Raw genomic sequence first — 20,407 nt, forward strand, 5'->3', positions numbered from 1 at the left:
CCAAAGTGTCTGAACTCGGACGACAGTTGGCTCCTTGTCCGGCTGAATTTTGGAGGTTACCGTTAAAACGCGGGTATAAAATAAAGTTTTACAACATTTCTCCTGGTGTCTCGTGGCGGCTCCTCCTCAGGTGTAAATGATGTTATCCACACAGAGACGTTAGCTGAGCTGTTAGCTTGGAGATACAGTGTGTTGTTTGATGGGGCTTCTTGTTGTGTTATGTCCACACAGCATCGGAGAGGTTGGTGGTCGCTTTGTGTCCTCGGCTGTGTCTCATCCTCCTCAGGCTGCTAGCGGATTTTGAAAAGCGGCTGATAGAGGAAGGGGCGGTGACAGAGAGCTGACTGGTCACAGGCCGGCCCCCTGTGGACCAAAGCAACACTGGTACACTAATATAACACTCCACTGCTTTAAGACAAAGAAATGCTCCTGTTATTATCTGACTGTTATATCTTAATTCAGCCATTGTTCGTCATATATTGTGACTTTTTGGCACCTGGCTAGCTGGTAGCTGTCAGAGGAAGTTCAAACCATAGCATCCACCCATGCTTGGACACAGCTAACAGTGTCAGATCCTTTAGGGACTGTTCGTTACTTATAAGGGAAGAGAGAGGGGTGCAAAAAGGTGGAGGCATGTCAAATATTTTTTTCAGCACTGGGGAGGGACTTCACTATCCATACTGTCATATTATACAGTATGCCAGAAGAAAGATTTATGCAGTCAAATGCAGTATGCCAAAAATATCAGGATGTTCTGCTACATCAGGTCTGATTTTGCAGTGTGCAAGCCAGCATGCTTTTCTGAATGTTCTGACCCACAATCCTCTGTGCAGACAAGATACACGACTGTCAGATGCTGCAATGACGGATGACAGTGCATTCAGGTGACTGATGACAAGCCAGTTAGTCATAACAGGAATATTAATTGTTTAACTGAATAGAATAATCAATAATCAATTAACAACAAAAGGCATTAGTATTAAATAACAATGACAGAGTGAATGGCTTTTTGTTTTATCTCCAAGGTGACAGATATATAAGCAAGATGGTCACAGTTCAGGGCGTAATGTTATGAGGAAGCTGTATGTCCTGATCGTGTGCATACTGCATGCAATAGTGCAAAGTTTTTAAGGGCAGCTGCCGTACCTCCTGAAAGTAAAAAGAAAAAGTATGCAGTTTGGAGCGTTTCATGTTTTTTTTATTTTGGCTTAGGGCACTGGTTCCAAACCTGGGGGTCGCCAAGGCTTCAAAGGAGGTCATGAGGCCTTCTTGATTTCAAGGGGTGTCAGAAAATGTACATATCTTAAAGGACAAGGGCCATCTTTAACTGCCTGGACAACGCGAGGTCGGGCACTGGGCACTACTCTTGTGCCTTTTTTGTTCCAGCTATCAAGAGTGCAGTGGCAGGTTGCTTCTGAGGTTGCTTAGCAACAGTGATAAGCACCACATTATGACCTATTTACCTGAAATCTTGGGTGCAGTGCTGATCTTTAAGTGTGTAGGCCTATCGTCCATGGGACAGATGAAAAGCTCTGGCAGTCCTGCATTAAAATGATCAACTTCTCCATATTTAACATAGACCAATATTTTTACGGAAGAAGGGACAGATATCTGCCAGCTGTGATTGGTTGGTCCTCGTCACATGACATGCGGTGCCCACTGCTGTGTTCCAAAAGTTGAACTCAGTTTGTCTCAGGGTGCTGCTGTTGCACCCTGAAAAATAGGCGGTCAGGAGCACATGTTCGTTGCAGCAGCATCACTCTGAGCATGTCTGCCACATGTCTACATTGAAAACAATGGATTTTAGGGCATAAAAAATATGACATGAAGACCTGAACACAAGCTATATTCACAGAGCCTTCACTGTATGCTAAACAGCCTTGTCCTGCATCCGTGAAGTTCACAGTAAAACAACCAAAGAGCTAAAAGCATCAGGAAAAGGAAAACACTGAATTTGGCAAACAAAGAAGCCTATTGAATGTGTATGATTGTTAAAATAAATAAATACACAATACAGACACAGAATTGTACAAAGAGTTCCTACTCTTATCAGTAAACTAATCTCTGTTGCAACATGCAGACATAATCTGTTCAATCATTCATCCAAATTGCTTATTTCCTGCAGTTCCTGCAACTTCCTGCAATTACTGCGTTCACTATTTAGGTTAATTGTACAGTTTATCACTTGGTCTCTTCTGTCAACGTTATGCAATTAATATAGTATCCCTAAAATATGTCACTTAGTTTACCTAATGATAGAAGAGGGGTCTCTTAGGGAAAAAGTTTGGCACTCACTGGCTTAGGGCAAAATAAAAATCTAATGACTAATTTATGGTAGAGGGAGAGTTGTGCCAGTCACTCAGGAAGGCACAAGGAAAATATTTGTACTTTTGGGGACAAATATTTATCACCTTTGGGAATAAGTAAAGAACAGTCCCTTACTTAAGGTGCTATACAAGTGAATTAATATCAAATAAAAGTACTCATACCACACTATCAGATACCCCATTACAAGTAAAAGTCCTGCATTAAAAATGGTACTTGAGTAAAAGTATGTAAGAATAATCAGGAGAATGTAGCCTCCTTCAAGTAAAGCAGGGTGGTAATTACCAATTGTGGTTACATTTGGGGGTGGGAACATTTTTAATCAACACCCTCTGTGACCCAACTGTCCAGAGGGTTTACTGGGAGTTCTTAACAGCTTAATTGACCATGTTGAACTATTTTGAAACAAAAATCTCTGATCAGGGGTTCTCAAAGTTTTGATAACTGAGTGCCTTTTTATTTTATTTTCCACTTTTTAATACATTTAAATGTAAAGAAATAGAGAAACAGTACAGTGTTTGACATGTACTACCTGTCATTATATATATATATTGGGGGGGGGGTCATATCTATTATAATTACTGCGAAGTAGAGAGTAAAAAAAAGTGGTATGAAAAGTAGTAGTACCTCAAATTTGTACTGAAGTACAATACTTAAGTACTGTGCATTCCACCACTGATAGCTACCCCTGTCTTTCGCACACTCTTGCACAAGGAAGGTAAATATGTGGTCTCATATGGCAGAGCACAGTGTCTGTACACTCTGCATAATGTATTCTGCAAAAACACTGTAGGCTGTTTACTGAAAACATTACATACTGTACAAAAAAACGGTGTGCTATTTACTCAAAATATTAAAACCTACTGTAAAGCGTTTGATAATCTGGGTCAGGACAACTAACACTACTTTGAGAAAGCTTTTCATCTTCCCTCTTTAGTGTCATTTTTAGGTCTTTGGACCACTGTTTGCAAATGTAGTCTTATCATCTGATCCTGGGCACAAAGCGTATTGCTTGGTCTGTGGGGGGCACTACAATAAAACTCTAAATTCAGCCAGTGTTGAAGTGTCACTTAGTACTGTACTTAAGCTGTTTTAAGGTAGTCTTCTTGAGTATTTCCATTTTCTGCTCCTTTATACTTCCACTCCACTACATTTTAGAAGGAAAAAATGTACTTTATTCTCCACTACATTTTAGAACGAAAAAATGTACTTTATTCTCCACTACATTCAGCTGACAGCTGCAGATACTTTGCAGATCAAGATTTTACACACAAAACATAAGATCAACAAATCAAATATGCATTGCTATGGATGAAATTACCCAAAATCATATAAAACCTGAAATTAAATTCACCCCCACCTTCTGTAACATCAACATTTTGCCTATATATGCATCAATATTTATAATCCAGAAATATATTATTACAAATCATTTCATTTCAGTCTTATTTATAAAGCCCAGTAACACAAATTACAATTAGAATCAGAGGACTTTACAGCATACGACACCCCTTTATTTTTAGACCCTCATGGCGGATAAGGAAAAACTCCCTAAAAAAAACCCTTTAATAGAAAAATAACATAAAATAAAATAAAATATAATACAATTTAATAATAATAATAATAATAATACACACCATTACAGATCATTCTGGATATTCATTTTGATATCTAAATTAATTTTTAAAAATAATAAATTCTTTGTTTTTACTCAAGTAACTCTTGAATGCAGGTCTTTCACTTGTAACAAGAGTATTTTTACATGTGGTATAGCTATGTGAAAAAAAAACTTCAACACCCACAATGCCTTGCAGTGCCCTGTCGTGACGTTGCAACACAATGACCTGTCAGCTGGGCGTGTTTGTTGCTCGCAGTGTTTGAGTCACTGTATCAAATGTGAGCAATCAGCAGCAGAGGAAATGATTAGTTGCAGTTGAACATTGACCTGTTTTTCTGTTTGCATGTAAAACAGTCGTGCTGTCTGAAGGAGAGCTCTGCTGGATCCTTCCTCACTCCACCACTGAATCAGGGGAAAGGGGACATTGTGTTTTTGGAGCTGCAGACAGGGAATACTGTCACTTGAAGCAGCAATGAAGAGAGCTGTCTTATTTTTGATTACTGTCTACGCCTCAGTGCCTGTCATCCTCTACCTGTTCCCCTGGATACTGGGACATGTTGTATTTTCCCACCTGTGTAAGTAATACGTTTCTTTTTGTTTATCTCTGTGTTTATCCGATGTACAGTCGCTACATGTTCATGATTCATAGTGATCTAACAACAGCTGTTTATCATAGCAACATAATGCTTAGATAACCAAATGGGTCATACACAGTGTTTTAGTTTATGTTATAATGAATTATGATACAGTGTTCTAACAGTTATACACTGAAATAGCTGTGTGTTGACATTACAGTGGGCATTATGTTATTGTATGTCATTACACATCATTCTCATTATGAAAATTTTACTTATTTAGAAACATGCAAGATCCATAAACCTACAAAGATCCAAATGTACTCCGAATCCTAAATAAAGTAAACTGGGGTTTAATACTTTCCTAAACCTAACGTACATAACTTTACTTTCTTAAACTTAACCTATGAACTTTTCTTTTCTAAACCTAACATAACTTAACTTTCCTAAACCTAACATAACTTTCCTAAACCTAACATACGTAAATTTACTTTCCTAAACCTAACATAACTTAACTTTCCTAAANCTTTTCTAAACCTAACATAACTTAACTTTCCTAAACCTAACATAACTTTCCTAAACCTAACATACGTAAATTTACTTTCCTAAACCTAACATAACTTAACTTTCCTAAACTTAACTTCCGTAACTTAACTTTCCTAAACCCATGTAAGTTTACTTTCCTAAACTGAACCTACGAACTTTACTTTCCTAAACCTAACCCACGTAACTTTATTTTCCTAAACTAATCCACCTGACTTTACTCTTCTAAACCTAACCTACAAACTTTACTTTCCTAAACCTAACCTACGTAGCTTTACTTTCGTAAACCTAACTTAACTTAACTTTCGTAAACTTAACTTCCGTAACTTTACTTTCCTAAACCTAGCCAACAAAACTTTACTTTCCTAAACCTAAGGTACGTAACTTTACTCTCTTAAACTGAACCTACGAACTTTACTTTCCTGAATCTAACATACGTAACTTAACTTTCCTAAACTTAGCCAACAAAACTTTACTTTCTTAAACCTAATTTATGTAACTTTACTTGCCTAAATTTAACCAAGATAACTTTATGTTAAGTACGTAGCATTATGTTATGTACGTGACATGACAGTTCCCAAACATGTTTGTTTTCCTAAACCTAACTGACATCACTTTACTTGCCTAAATCTAATTTACATAATTTTACGTGCTGAATTCTAACCTACGTAACTTGGTGCTAATTCACTGGATATCATACAAACCTTTATAGGAGGATACACTAATAATATGCTAATAAAAAAATACAATACAAATTTATTGCACAGATTACATATGATAGGTCCCCCTCGAAATCTACACCTTTGAACAATATATTAGGATAAGGTGTATACGTTACGATATGATATGAATCAATTCGATATGATACAATATGATATATACAATTACACAATATTATGTGAAATAAAATGATGGTATATGATTTGATACAGTACGTTACAATATGATAATACAATGCAATATGATGTAATACAGTATGACAGGATATGATCAGATACTACGCAACATATAAACATTATACTGACCTTGAGTGCTCTTGCCTTCCACAGTGAGGTTTCCATTCTTTGTGGATCTCAGCAGACCTGAAGACGTGCTGAACCACACATGCAACTTCTACCTGGACACAGAGGCGGATGTCTCAGTCGGTGTCTGGTAGGTCGTTTGTATGCTCCTGTTTTGTCCAATGAAGTGCACCAGTTCTTGAATATACCATGAGCACATGCATATTCGGTACAGGTGGCTCCTGAGTGAATGGGACCATAATTTACTCATTTATCTGCACGAGACCACTCAAAACAAAAACCCTACTGAAAACACAGGCGTATTTGTTTGTCTTTCTGCTCCCTAGCTCTCTATCTTTGTGTCTCACAGGCATACACTCCCCGCCAGCCAATGGGAGAAGGCCGCGGGGAGAAGCCCTGAGTGGTACCAGGAAACGCTGGGAGACGGCAGTCCTGTTATTATCTATCTCCATGGCAACGCAGGGACCAGGTGGGATGAGAGCAGCATTATAGGGACCCATGAATTGATTCTAATGGAGTCTAGTGGGTATCACATGACTGCTCAGGCTCCTGGGTTTATCCACAGGCACAATGAACACAAGGGATTGTGGGTCACAGTAAATGAGACTGAAGACTATTTGTTTGTTTGTATTCATTGCTCTCATGTCATTTCTGCAGAGCCTTAATTCACAGAGTGGAGCTGGTGAAGGTACAGTGCCTGTTTTAAAGCTTTTTACATTGAGCAATTTTGACTTTTTGCTTTAGATAAAATTCTGATTTTTGTGTGTTGCAGGTTTTTAGTGCTGCAGGGTACCATGTCTTCTCTTTAGACTACAGAGGTAAGATGCTTATTTTTGCTCTTTAAAGGGATAGTTTGGACTTTCTGGGGTTGTATGAGATACGTATCCATAGTCAGTGCATTACCTACATTAGATAGCAGTCAGCACGCCCCCAGTTTGTAGAAGCAGACAGGAGTAATGACACATAAGCTAAGCAATGTACTGCAGTGGATGGGGGCAGCAGGAAAACGTATTTTAGCCACCTAAAAAAAAATCAGTATCAGCTTAATAAATGGACGCTATATGTAGAATATTTTCATTGCTTTAGTTGCTGTCCTACAGTTATTTCCAACGGGGAACCAAAGCTGTTATCTCGCTCTTTTCAAAGCCAGACTCCATTGAGGAAAATCGTGATTTAACACTTCATCACTTACTTATTACTTTGGCATTTAAAAGTTTTAGTTCAGATTCACCAAAGTCACACAATAACACGCTTTGATGAGAGCATAGATGGGCAACTGAAGCCGTTAATGGCTTCCCTGTCAGAAATTGCTGTCTGACAGCAAGGTAAAGTGATAAAAATACTCTCAATATGGTGTACACTTAAACGGATTTAGCTTTTCTTGGGTGGCTAAAATAAGCAGCCGTCCTCAGCAGTACATTGCTCAGCTTCCTTGCTGGCTATTTATAGCCCAGTGTCTACGTATTGGCCCGAAGAAAAGAAAAATGGTTGATTTGACACTCATTATTAATATTATTATTATTATTATTATTATACATAAATCAGTGAGGAAGTAAACCCGATATAATAAACACAAAGGAGTTAAAGTTGTGTAGTTTATTCAGGTGTAAAACATATTATATTATTGATGTATTGTCCTGTTACTCACTGTACGGTATTATAAAGATACATTCATGATTTTGAAGGTTTCTGTGTCTTCTCTTGAGGTTTTGGAGACTCCAGTGGGGAGCCAAGTGAAGCTGGAGTGACCAGTGACGCCCTCTACCTGTACCACTGGGTAAAGAAACAGAGCAGAGGTCCTGTCTATCTGTGGGGACACTCGCTCGGCTCTGGGTCAGTTTCTCTAACCACGAACTACCACTGTCCATGACATTAATATATACAACAGATGTATAAGAAATGTATAATATGAATTATTATTTTTGTTGTTGTTTGTTTTCTTGTAGGGTGGCAACAAATGCTGCATTGAAAATACAAGAGCAAGGTGAGTTTATGTCTTTAAAGGACCATTTCATTGATTAAATCTTTTTCTCGATTCAGTCTGACACCATAATATTGATAAATATTGACTTTACAAGCCTTGGTATTTAACTATGATACTCCATTCATATTTTTTGTTCCCTTTTTATCATGTTCTTAATAATTTTTGTTACTGTCTTTGCTATCAGGGTCTGTGGTTGATGCTTTAATCCTTGATGGAGCATTCACAAACGTAGAAGAAATGGTCACCAAGCATCCGATCGTTAAGGTGAGACTGGCTGGCAGGTTTTTTGTCAGTCTGCAGCTCCTCAACACAGTTATCCAAATTTTTATCTTGTTTTAAAAGAATGCCATGTGCTTCTTTTTTTTTTACTGCTTTTTTTTGTCGCAAATATTTGTAGGAAAATGAGAAGAGAATTTTTGATTAGACAGTTGAGACCATACAGGAGCTAAAGAGATAAGAAACACTGGTGAAAGAGGCGGGATGACGTGCAATAAAGGACAAAGTCGACTGGATTTGAACCCATAAAATTGTATTTATATGACAAGACTACTGAGCTCTGCTGCTTCATCTGAGAGCAACAATTAGACTGAGTTTATGTCATGTGGTGTGGAGCAAGTGGACCCAAACTCAGGAGAATGCAGCAGGCAACAAGAACTCCAATATAGAACTTTTTAATAAAAGGTCTGAGCAGTTAGATCGCCATATGATTCCCGAGTGTGGTACTGCTGCTGCTCACCGCTCCCTCAGGGGATGGGTAAAATGCCATACACTCAGGTGTGTGACAATCAGTTGGACTTTAACTTAACTTCAACAGTTAAAAGCAAAACTGAAGATCACATAACGAACCCAGGATCCAAGACAGACTGAACTGAGAAACAGGACTTAAACACCTCTGTCACACCCAGCAAATGAGAGAAAACGTACCTCAAAGCTTGTTGCACATTGTTTCAAATATACATGGTGTCCAACACAGTAACATTCTCAAGATGTTGTGCACCATTTTGCTGATTTTTTGGGGCTGAACGCAGCCCCAGACACAGACGGTGACAGTTTAAATTTATAAGGCCTCAAATTAAAGAATTTCTTATTAGACCCAAAGATTTCATGAGATCCAAGATCCAAGAGATATTATTTCTAAACAAAAAAATCTAATTGGTTACACAGGTCAACACCTTAACCTGTGGTTCCAGATGAAGAACCACAGGTTGAGGAGTCCTGCTGTTTCACTGGGTTTCCCCCAGGGGTCAGTATTGGGTCCACTTTTATTTATCATCTACCTCATTTGTATTCTGAGAGTATTTGTAATTTTATTACTACAGTACACAGGAAATTGCAAAATATTTCTACACAGATTGTACCCTGTTTTCTTCCAGATGTACAAGTTCCTTCCAGGATTTGAGGGCTTGTTTTGGAACATATTGGAAAGGAACAACATTGTGTTTGCTAATGACAAAAAGTAAGTATGCTTTTTATTATTTCTTTTTTTATTTATTTTGAAGTGCTCATTTGTTGTTCTTATTCCACTTCTTGGTTTATTGGATTTGCTGGGTTTGCAACTTTTGCCTTATCTTGTAATAAACGCTGAGAACAGAGTGCAAAAGAATAAGATAAAATAATCCTAAATATATAGTTAACGAATCCGTCTCTGACTGTGAAAACATCTCCTCAGTTTAAAGGTCTTGAACAGCCCACTCCTTATCCTGCACGCAGAAGATGACAATATTGTTCCTTATCACATGGGTCTGAAGGTACATTACATCTTTATGTATGCTTCCTTTTACTGTTTAGATCATTTCCTTGTGGATATTGCTGCATCTTTGTTGAATTACTTTGCTTTTTTTTTGTCCGCAGCTGTACGAGATATCACTCCAGGCTAAGAAAGAGTATGACAGAGATGTTCAGGTTGAAATGATCACCTACAGTGCAGATCTTGGATACGCCCACAACATGATCTACTTAGATCCTAATCTGTCAAATGTTGTCGGGTAGGTTTTGTCAAAACTGAATAAGAAACAGAACAAGAAACTGAACAAGAAAACTGTGTCTTTCATCGTAAACCCTGTCTATAAACCAAAATACGTGTGACATTTCATCTGTTTTTGTTGCAGAAAATTTCTACAAACCCTGAGACGGTAGATCGCCATCCTCCAGAGATGTAAACAAGACCCAACAGATTTATTTTTATTACAAAACAACAGCTGTGATTCAACATGTTATATTACACACTAAGTTTTTATTTTAACACTGGAAACAATACTGTGACTCACACTGAAGTAAAATAAATAAATAAGTTAATAAATCCTCTGCCTGTAATATAGACAGGATTTGTAGCTCAGTACTTGAGGCATAAAGTCGTAGGAAGGTGATTAAATATTCAGTTTAGTCAGCTGCTCTGTTGCTGCCTTCCTACTGAATTCCTGACGTGCAGAAACTCCCACTGATCCTGTCGGAAAGCATTTCAGACATGAAGATGATTATTTAACCTCGCTCTACACGCTGACTCCTGGTTCACTATCTGTCGGTGCTAAAAGACTGTAACAGATGATTCTTTTAATGCAAGTGCTTTGACTTCAGTGCTCTGACAATAAAAAGTGATCGGGAAATTAGAACGTGCAGATGTGATTTCTGAGACACCCACAGTTCTTATAGAAGGTTAAGTGATGTGTGACTTAAAGGTTAAGAGCATGACAAGCAGTACATGATCTGTAAACATAATAGGCAGCCTCTCAGTTGTGACACAGCCTTTACATTTTTTTCCAGAGCTCTGGCTGTTTCTTCAATCGCTTCTCTCAGGACAGATGAGTTAATGTCCTACCCTGCTCAGAAGTATTAAGCACTTGAAATTAACTTCACCTCCACCTGCTGTGACATCAACATTTTGCTTGTGTATCAACACATCAATAATTGTAATCCAGTAATATGATATATAACAATGTAACACCATTAAAAACCAGAATATTTTAATATTTAAAGTACATTTTTTTATGATATTTTTGGACTTGCCAAACTTTTACATGTAATATCATGACTACCACTAGTGCTATGACAACACTCACAATGCCTTGCAGTGTAATTCCGGGAAGTTGCAACACAATAACCTGTAAGCTGGGTGTGTTTGTTGTTTGTTTTGTTTGAATCACCATATAAAGTGTTAACCAATAATAGCAGGGTGGACTGGTTTCACTTAAACACTGACTTATTTTTTTCTGCGTCTCACCACACTAGTGTCGAGTGTCGTTTAGAGGTGAGCTCTGCTGGATACCAAAGCTGTCAAATAATTGTAGCGGCATAAAAAAACAATGACATTTCTCTTAGAATTGAAGTGGAGCAGTAGTATAAAGTTACATGAAAAGAAAAATGAAGTGACGTAGTGGTACCTCAACTTTGTACTGATGTACAGTACTTGAGTAGCAACATTCCAAAGCTGATTGCATATTCTCGATCAAGGAAGCGAAGGGTGTTGTCTTGTATGTCAGAGCACAGTGTTTGTACACTTTGCATAATGCACTCTGCAAAACACTGACATGTCTTTGGTAAAGCTTTTCATCCTCCCTCTTTAGGTTCCTCGACCACTGTTTGCAAATGAGCTAGGCACAAAGTGCACTGGTTAGTCTGTAGAGGGCACTACAATAAAGCCCTAAATCCAGTGGTGGCACGTCCCTGAGTACATTTAGTACTGTGCTTCAGCTTTTTTACGGTAATCTGCTCGAGTGTCTCCACTTCATCCTCGTTCATACTTCTACTCCCATACATTTCAGAAGGAAACAGTGCACTTTATACTCCACTGCATTTTTTCTTTTTTCTTCAGTCACCATCTGAGTGACTGGAGGCAGATGGACAGATAAGCTAATGTCCAACCCTGCTCAAAACTATGACACACTTGGTTAAAAATATTTACATTTTTAATAATTAAAGCACATTTTTCAATAATACTTATGTGCTTTTGCTCAAGTAAACTTTTGAATGCAGGACTTTCACCTGTAACAGACTCTCTTACATGTGGTATAGCTCCTACTTCCACTACTTTTACTACCACTACTGCTACATCAAAGAACGTCAACACCCATAATGCCTCGCTGTGTAATCTGGAGGTGTTACAACACAGTAACCTGTCAGCTGGGTGTGTTTGTTTTTTTGTATACTTTGAATCACTACTCAAAATGTCAACCAATAATAGCAGGTTAGATCGGTTTCACTTAAACGTTGACCTTTTTTTTCTGTGTCTCATAACACACCTGTCGCCTGGAGGAGAGCCTTGCTGGTTTCTCCCCCACTTCACTATTGAATCAAGGAAAAGCGAACATAGTTTGTTTGTTTTTTTGCTGCAGAAAGGAATTAATTTCACCTGAGGCAAGAATGAAGATAATTCTGTTTGTTGTGATGGTGGGCTACACCTCACTGCCTGTCATTCTCTACCTGTTCCCCGGGATACTGAGCCTTGTCATATTTTCTCACTTGGGTGAGTGATGTCCGTTACTTGTCCAGAGTGCTCATCTGATGTACAGTGCATGTTCCATTACTATAACTCACATGGCTGTTTGTTGAAGCAGAGGTAGCCAAATGGGTCATGCAGTGTTGTAGTTACTCAGTAAAAGTAAAACAATGTATTAAAAGAGTATTCTTGAGGTATTCTAACAGTCATGCAGAGACATGTATGGTGTATAAACTGGAATAGCTGGTTAACCAAGTGATGTGTAAATGTTGCAGTGGGAATACGTCATCAGACATCATTCTCGTGATGAAAATTATATGTGTAAAGATTCAATAAACATACAAGACCTTTAAACCGACAAATTTACTGATGGATGAGAGGCTCAGCAAGAGATGTAAACGTTAATGGTGGAGTCCTTAACTGACCCAATGTAGTTCAGTTGTGCTAGGGCGTGGATTGAGCTGATGGGTGTAGTTCAGTGGAAAGAACAGCATGGTATGTGGATTATCTCGAGAAACCGCATCATGGTGTCTGGAAAGAGCCATTGTTGATCACTTCCTCAAATGTATTTATTTGGCGCTTCGAGCGTCACGAGTTAAGTGTCATCCATTGGAGAGAAGGCAGACATCTCTACGACTCCAAGTCTACGACTTCTATATCTCCAACACTCAGGAACGCACACCAAAACAATCTAGATTGATAATAGCGCTACAGATAGAGGGAACGTTGTGTATTTTTGATTTGGGGTTGAACTGTCCCTTTAAACAAAAGTTGTCAAACTTTATCAACTATAGATTACAATTTTCTTGGAATCAATCATCATGATGACAGAATAACAACACAGTAATGGCATTACAATATGATTCCACTGAAAGTTATACAGCAATAGGACACGATACAATACAGTAGGATAGGAAGTATAGGATAGGATGGGACTGATACAATGTGATGTGAAACAAGACAATTCATCTATCCATCCATTTTCTGTGACTGTTTATCCTCTTAAGGCTTACTTATACTCCCTTTACGTACAACAAATGGATATGTCTGTTTTGTTTCAAATGTTGTAAACGTAGCAGCCAATAAATGGCAGTACAGACAGTCAAAAGTTTCACACAACAAATATGGCGACGGTGGAGGAGGTCGTAATAATGCACCTTTAAATGGACGGCAGCATTGTGGACACTGATGCTGACTCGCTTGAAATATTCCACACTGCCTCTATGATCTCCGGTGGTACTGCACAAATGGGTACGAAATGAACACAGAGTACGGAAATAAAGTTATGTCTGTCTCCATATCCAACATTGAGCATATATAAGCCCTTTAGGGTTGTCAAACATGCCTGAACATGTTTGAAGAGCTGTTTTCAACTGCCATCACATTCGCAGACGCTCGCTGACGGTCTGTGCGTCAGGGCATTAATATGTATGTACAAATGCTTCAGCGCCTTTCCCATGACACACCTATGGGTAAACCTATTTCCCTGTATGAAGAAATAAAGGCATGGTGTTATGCTGATTGCAGAGAGCGAGCAAGCACCTGTCAATTTAGAATGATTCTGATTCACTAACATATGCTCTGTGGAAGAACATTTCTAAGCACATATCACTACATGAGGCCCAGTGTGATTCAATGTGAAACAATATAATACAATATGATACAAGACAATGTGATGATAACGCAGTGCAACATGATGGGATACAATATGGCGGGATATGATTTTAAAAACATGATACTGACCTTGTGTGCTCTTGCCCGCTGCAGAGAGGATCCCATACTTTGTGGATCTCAGCCGACCTGAAGCCTTACTGAGCCACACATGCAACTTCTACCTCAACACAGAGAAGGGAATCACAGTGGGTGTCTGGTAGGTCATCTGTGGGCTCCTGTTTTGTCCATTGAGGTGCACCAGTTCCTGAAAATACCATGAGCATGTGCATATTTAGTACAGGTGCCTTTCTCCTCTCTTGCTCTCTATCCTTGTGTTTCACAGGCATACACTTCCTGCTAGCCAATGGGAGGGGGCCGTGGGGAAAGGCCTGGAGTGGTACCAGGAAACACTGCGAGACGGCAGTCCTGTCTTTGTCTATCTCCATGGCAACACAGGGACCAGGTGGGATGACAGTAGCAGGATAGGGACCCTTTACTGATTCTAATGGAGTCTAATATCACATGACTGCTCAGGCCCCTGGGTTTACCCACAGGCACAATGAATACAAGGGATTGTGGGTCAGAGTAAATGAGACTGAAAACCATTTGCTTGTTTGTATTCATTACTCTCATGTTATTTCTGCAGAGCCTTAAATTACAGAGTGGGGCTGGTGAAGGTACGGTGCCCATTTTAAAGGATTTTACAAGTTTAATGAATAGCTTTGACTTTCAGCCTGTGATGATATTGGGATTTTTGTATGCTGCAGGTTCTGAGTGCTGCAGGGTACCATGTCTTCTCCTTTGACTACAGAGGTAAGATGCTTATTTTTGCTTTTTAAGTGATCATTTTCTGCTAAATACAACCTCTAATCTTCTTTTCAGAGTCCTGGATTTCCCCCCGTTTTACTGATAAACTTATGATTTTGAACTGTTGACATGTTTCAGAATTCTGCTACACAAAATGACACATCATGTTCATCTACAGTCCTCAGCTGTAAAACATAGTTAAATACAATCAACTTTCATATTTCTGTATCTGTGATTGTTGCTTACTGTTTTTTGGCAGCAATATTTCCTCCAAATCCCAAATTAGTTAGTTTGGATTTATTAACGTTATTGGAGTTTTAGTTTGCTCATTAGAGGTCTAAAAGGGAGTTAGTGGATGGTGATGATAATGAAAAAAATGAATATCATTGCTTAGTCATAGCCCACATAATACATTATTTATAAAAAACTATAGCAATGGCTGCATACCTTTCCTATAATGGAAGTCCATGTTGTTAGTTGGCAGTCTGAAAAGCATCTGAGGCACTCTGAGTTAAAAACCCCTCATTAAACCATGGATTACCAACATGTTTCAGCTGGAAACGTCTTCTTCAGGGTATAAAGTACAATGTGGACAGGTGTTCCAATTAAACTCACTGGGAGGTCATGTGACATAGGTCACATGGGATGTTACCACCGCCCACTTAAAGAGGCCACTTGCAAGACATGACAGTGAAAAAACCAAGTAGGTGTTGGAGACATATGGTTGATTTGTGTTAAATGTATTACATGGCTTATGTCACTGGCTGAGGCAGACCAGGGTGTTTAAATCCATGCCAATCTTACCAGTGGCGTAAGGAAGTTACAATGGTCCCCAGTGCACGCTATCATGCATGTTTTGTCTTGACACAAATGGACTTGACAGCATTAACAAACATATTAGCCAATAAGGGTTCAGGCAACAAAAACATGTGGTTAGGTTAAGGAAAAAAGAACAAGGTTTGGCTTTAGAATCTCACGGGACACTAACACCGCTCTCTCGGGTGAAAGTCGGTGTCTGTATGACCCATCCACCACCCCTCCCACCTGTTCCAGTCGGACTTTCGCCGCCTTAACTTTCATCCTTGTCCTGCCGTGTTTCCCCCTGATGCTGCCAGGCGCCGTTAAACTATAACGGCAACAGGCCGCGTATCATGCTGGCAAGAAAGGACAGCTATTTTCGTTGGTTTCTGACGCCACACGTCACTGCCCAAGCGCCGGATTTCGATGATTTAAGAGTGAGACTGGGCTCCACTATGCTTTAAGGCAGACCTCCTCATAGGTACTTCACAGTCCCTTCTTTCTACTGTTCTAGTGTGTCTGTCATCAGTTGTTTTTCTGCTTTATACTGTACGAGCACGAAGGGGGAGGAGTCAAGCTGTGCAGAATCTTGAAAGATGCGCATCAGTGAATTTGATTAGATCGTTCCAGTTCAGTAAATTTTATTTTGTTTTGTCTACCACTAACAATGGTGACGAGTGTTTAGCTTCCTGTCAAGCAGCTTAAGGGCCTGATAGTAAACTGACTGTAAGGGTTTGACTGTTGTACTGCATTTATTACATTCTTGATTTGTGTTTTGAATGTGAGATTACAATCATTGTGTTACACCAGAAATATGAGGTCAGACACCACCATCAGGGGCCAGATGCATAAAATCCTGTGTAGATTCATGACTGAAACTGTGTGTGCATACACATCATTTATGCATCTGGCCCCAGGTGTATGATAATCTGTTGACCTCTTAGTGAAGAACATACAATCTGATTTCTTTATGTTTAGGTGAAGATGGGTGTTTAATTCCTGTGTCACTGCTGTGAGCTTACATGCAACTTGCTGTTTGGTCACTGCATGTCCGTAAATGACAGTATCGTCTGCGTACATTTAGATCTCAGACTTGTGGAATACGGTGGACAGAACAAGGCTAAACAGCAGGGGCGTGCTCCAGGTTTGAACAGGCCAGCTGTGGCCCTTCTGGAGTGGAGTTTTCCCCATGTCAGCATGGGTTCTCTCCAGTTGCTCAAGCTCTGGCTCTCTCCCACAGTCCTCTAAACTGCCTGTAGGTGTGACTGTGAGCGTGAATGGTTGTCTGTCTCTATTTATCAGGGTGTAACCTGCCTCTCACCTACTGTCAGCTGGGCTAGGCCCCAGCTCCCCCATGATTCTTAACAGGATAAGCGGTTACGGATGTTACAGCCTCTCTAAAAAAACCAAGGCTTTCCGAGACACTGAACATATAAAGGACGCCACATACTTTTACAGTGGAAAAATCAACAAGTGTTAGTGTTAAACAAGAATGAAATAATAGTGAAAGCTCATTGGGGCTGGAGATCCCAGCCAAAAAAAAAAACAAGAGATGGGGAGGTTGCTTAACCAGACACTCCGCTGGCTGTCACGCCCGGCTCATCTCCCTCGGCTATGTACTTGAAACTAAACCAAACCAAATCAAACAAAACCCTGACCACAAAACAATTTGCATGCTTCAACCCAAACAAAAATAAGAAAAAAAACATGTTACATCATGCTGGGGAACGATTCAGGCAGAAAAACTATCTCCCATAAGTGCTGTGTTGCTGCGGGCATATGTGTGCCTGTCTCACCCACCTCACCCTTTTATTGTTGCTCTCTCAGGTGTGGTGCACCTGCAGAAGGAGGAAGACAGGTAAAGAGAAGCAAGAGAGAGAAAGAAGGGTGAAAGAGACAGACAGTACATGATGGAAACTATATGACCGCTGTGACAGATCAGAAACTGAGAAAGACACTGAATATGTACAGACTCAGTGATCACAGCCTGATCATAGAGACTGGCAGACACAGTCAGACCTGGCTGCCTAGAGAAGACAGGCTGTGTCAGCTCTGTCCTCAGTGACAGGTGGAGACAGAGCAACATTTCCTGCTACAATGTAGCACATATAAAGACATCAGAACAAAGGTTCGATCCCAGGGTAGGGGGCCCCTTCTGTGTGGAGTTTGCTTGTTCTCCCTGTGTCAGCGTGGGTTTTCTCCAGGTACTCCGGCTTCCTCCCACAGTCCAAAGACATGCAGGTTAACTGGTGACTAAATTGGCCGTAGGTGTGAATGTGAGTGTGAATGGTTGTCTGTCTCCACCATCCACAACTTTTCACAGTGGAAACAGAAAAAGTGCATACCTAACTGAAGTGAACCGTACTGTATTGCTCGGTGGAAACGGGGCTCTAGTGTGGCTACTATTGTGATTTTGACGGTTTATTTGTCTTCTCCTGAGGTTTTGGAGACTCCACCGGGACACCAAGTGAAGCTGGAGTGACCCATGACGCCCTTTACGTGTACAACTGGGTAAAGAAACAAAGCAGAGGTCCCGTCTATCTGTGGGGACACTCGCTCGGCACTGGGTCAGTTTGTCTAACTACCACTGTCCATGACATAAACAGATACAACAGATGTATAAGAAATGTATAATATGTATTATTATTTTTTTGTTATTTGTTTTCTTGCAGGGTGGCAACAAATGCTGCATTGAAAATACAAGAGCAAGGTGACTTTATGTCTTTGAAGGTCCTGCATTAACAAACTAAACCCACACAGGTGATTTCAATCGTTTTGGCTGATTAGACCTCTTCTCAAATCTGTGTGGGCAAGCAGAGACTGATGGACATCACTGTCACTCTTCTGTTAGTTTGCGGATGCCTAATCAGCGAGAATAGCTCACAACACCTGAGTAGGTGTGCAGGTCCTTAAAGGGCAAGTGACTTCAAATGAATGATTGCAGGAAATAACAAAGTAAACTAACAATCACAAACTACAACCTGCATTTTATTCTGAAAAATCATTCTTTAAACTGTGTATGGCATTATGAAGTCCATAAATATTGACCTTTTGTTACTGTCTTTTTTATCAGGGTCTGTTGCTGATGCTGTAGTCCTTTACGCACCGTTCACAAGTATAATAGACTTGCTAGGCAACAATTCGCTCGTTGAGGTGAGGCCCATTGTTACATTTTTTTGTTGTACTGCAGAATTTTTAATTAGACAGTTGAGAATGTACAGAGGTCGAGAGAGCAACAGTTAGACTATGTTTAACCTTATAAAGCTTCAAATGAAAGTATTATTTTTAGATTAAGAGGTATTTACCATGTTGAAATCATGAAACAAAAATCCCACTGGTGATTCTATATCTATATTTTTCTTTCTTTAATAAGAATCATCTTCAAATTATTCTCTACATCAATACTTGAAAACATCCACCAAGTTGACTGATGTTAAACCACATAATCAATTCTGTTCTTCTTCTTTCTTTTTTTTTAATCTTTATTTCGAACATAGATAAAATAGAACAAAATGTAGGTGATCAATAAGGTAACCAGTCATACAAGAAAAGCAAAAAACAAACAAACAAAAAAACAATCATAGTAACAGAGGTAAATATTTAGCGTTCGAAAAGGAGTAGGTAGAAGTGATGCACTTATCTTGACCTACCCCTTATTTCAAGTAATGTTGCTACAAATAAATATAGATTCAGAGATGCATAATAGTATGCATACATACATAATCAAAAAAATACAATCACAAATGCAAGTTGGAATACTTCTGGTTCTAACTATATGTAAGTGATATGAGAAAACCTAGTTGTAATGTGGATTTTATTTCAGATACTCTTTCTATTTCTATATCATTTATTGTGAGTTTTTTTGCTTGTGGAGGTTGCACGATTTCCAAATATTATGAATTTAGTTTTGCTTAAGTTCAGTGTTAGTTTATTGTAGTCAAACCAACTCTTTAGTTTTTTAAATCATTTTCCACATCATCCAGAAGCCGTTCCAAGTTGTTACCACAGCACAATAAGTTGGCATCATCTGCAAATAATATTGTTTTCATTATTTTGGAGATTACACATATTTCATTGATGTATAATATAAACAGCAATGGTCCCAGAACAGATCCCTGTGGAACCCCACATGTGACATCCATCAGATTAGAGTTGACGTTATAAATATGAACATACTGACTTCTGTTTTTCAGGTAACTACTTTCCCATGTTAAAGCAACCCCTCTAATTCCATATTTGAATAACTTTTTTGATAATAAGTTGTGATCAACAGTGTCAAAAGCTTTTTTCAGGTCAAGAAATACACCTACTGCATATTCTTTATTTTCAGTTGCTGATGTTATTGAATCAACAAATTCAATTATTGCATGGGCAGTTGTTCTTTTGGATCTGAAACCATATTGCTGCTCACATAGTATATTATTTTTTGTGATGAATTCATTTAGTCTTGTGTAAAATATTTTTTCCAGTATCTCGGAGAACTGTGGGAGTAATGATATGGGTCTATAGTTTGTGAGTATGTGTTTATCTCCAGTTTTGTATATTGGTATGACTTTTGCTGTTTTCATTTTGACAGGGAAAACTCCAGTTTTTAAAGATAGGTTACAGATATATGTGAACGGTTTCACCACACACTCGATGATTTCTTTA

The 20,407-nt window shown here is 39.1% G+C and overlaps 3 protein-coding genes across 5 annotated transcripts in view; 2 read left to right on the forward strand and 1 right to left on the reverse strand.

The window, feature by feature from the left end:
* Window positions 1-278, reverse strand: part of nin (ninein (GSK3B interacting protein)) — a 35,334-nt gene extending 35,056 nt beyond the window's left edge. For all 3 annotated transcript variants that reach the window (XM_050062066.1, XM_050062065.1, XM_050062067.1), the window contains exon 1: window positions 2-278. The gene's annotated coding sequence lies outside the window, so the exon portion shown is untranslated. The remainder of the gene's footprint in view (window position 1) is intronic.
* A 3,929-nt stretch (window positions 279-4,207) lies between these two features.
* Window positions 4,208-10,676, forward strand: LOC126400524 (lysophosphatidylserine lipase ABHD12-like). The gene is made up of 12 exons (XM_050061277.1): window positions 4,208-4,518; window positions 6,111-6,213; window positions 6,433-6,552; window positions 6,741-6,771; window positions 6,856-6,901; window positions 7,790-7,916; window positions 8,030-8,067; window positions 8,252-8,331; window positions 9,441-9,523; window positions 9,737-9,815; window positions 9,919-10,052; window positions 10,176-10,676. Exons 1-12 carry the CDS (start codon window positions 4,416-4,418, stop codon window positions 10,201-10,203), a joined length of 972 nt encoding a protein of 323 aa, XP_049917234.1. The 5' UTR covers window positions 4,208-4,415; the 3' UTR covers window positions 10,204-10,676.
* Window positions 10,677-12,299: 1,623 nt separating this feature from the next.
* The window catches only part of LOC126400525 (lysophosphatidylserine lipase ABHD12-like), a 12,141-nt gene continuing 4,033 nt past the window's right edge, over window positions 12,300-20,407 (forward strand). Inside the window, exons 1-8 of the mRNA XM_050061278.1 lie at window positions 12,300-12,526; window positions 14,267-14,369; window positions 14,496-14,615; window positions 14,799-14,829; window positions 14,920-14,965; window positions 18,198-18,324; window positions 18,430-18,467; window positions 18,831-18,910. Of these exons, the coding sequence (XP_049917235.1) occupies window positions 12,424-12,526; window positions 14,267-14,369; window positions 14,496-14,615; window positions 14,799-14,829; window positions 14,920-14,965; window positions 18,198-18,324; window positions 18,430-18,467; window positions 18,831-18,910 (648 nt within the window). The 5' untranslated portion in view covers window positions 12,300-12,423. The remainder of the gene's footprint in view (window positions 12,527-14,266; window positions 14,370-14,495; window positions 14,616-14,798; window positions 14,830-14,919; window positions 14,966-18,197; window positions 18,325-18,429; window positions 18,468-18,830; window positions 18,911-20,407) is intronic.

This window comes from Epinephelus moara, chromosome 14, assembly GCF_006386435.1.
Source record: "Epinephelus moara isolate mb chromosome 14, YSFRI_EMoa_1.0, whole genome shotgun sequence".
Taxonomy (NCBI): domain Eukaryota; kingdom Metazoa; phylum Chordata; class Actinopteri; order Perciformes; family Serranidae; genus Epinephelus; species Epinephelus moara.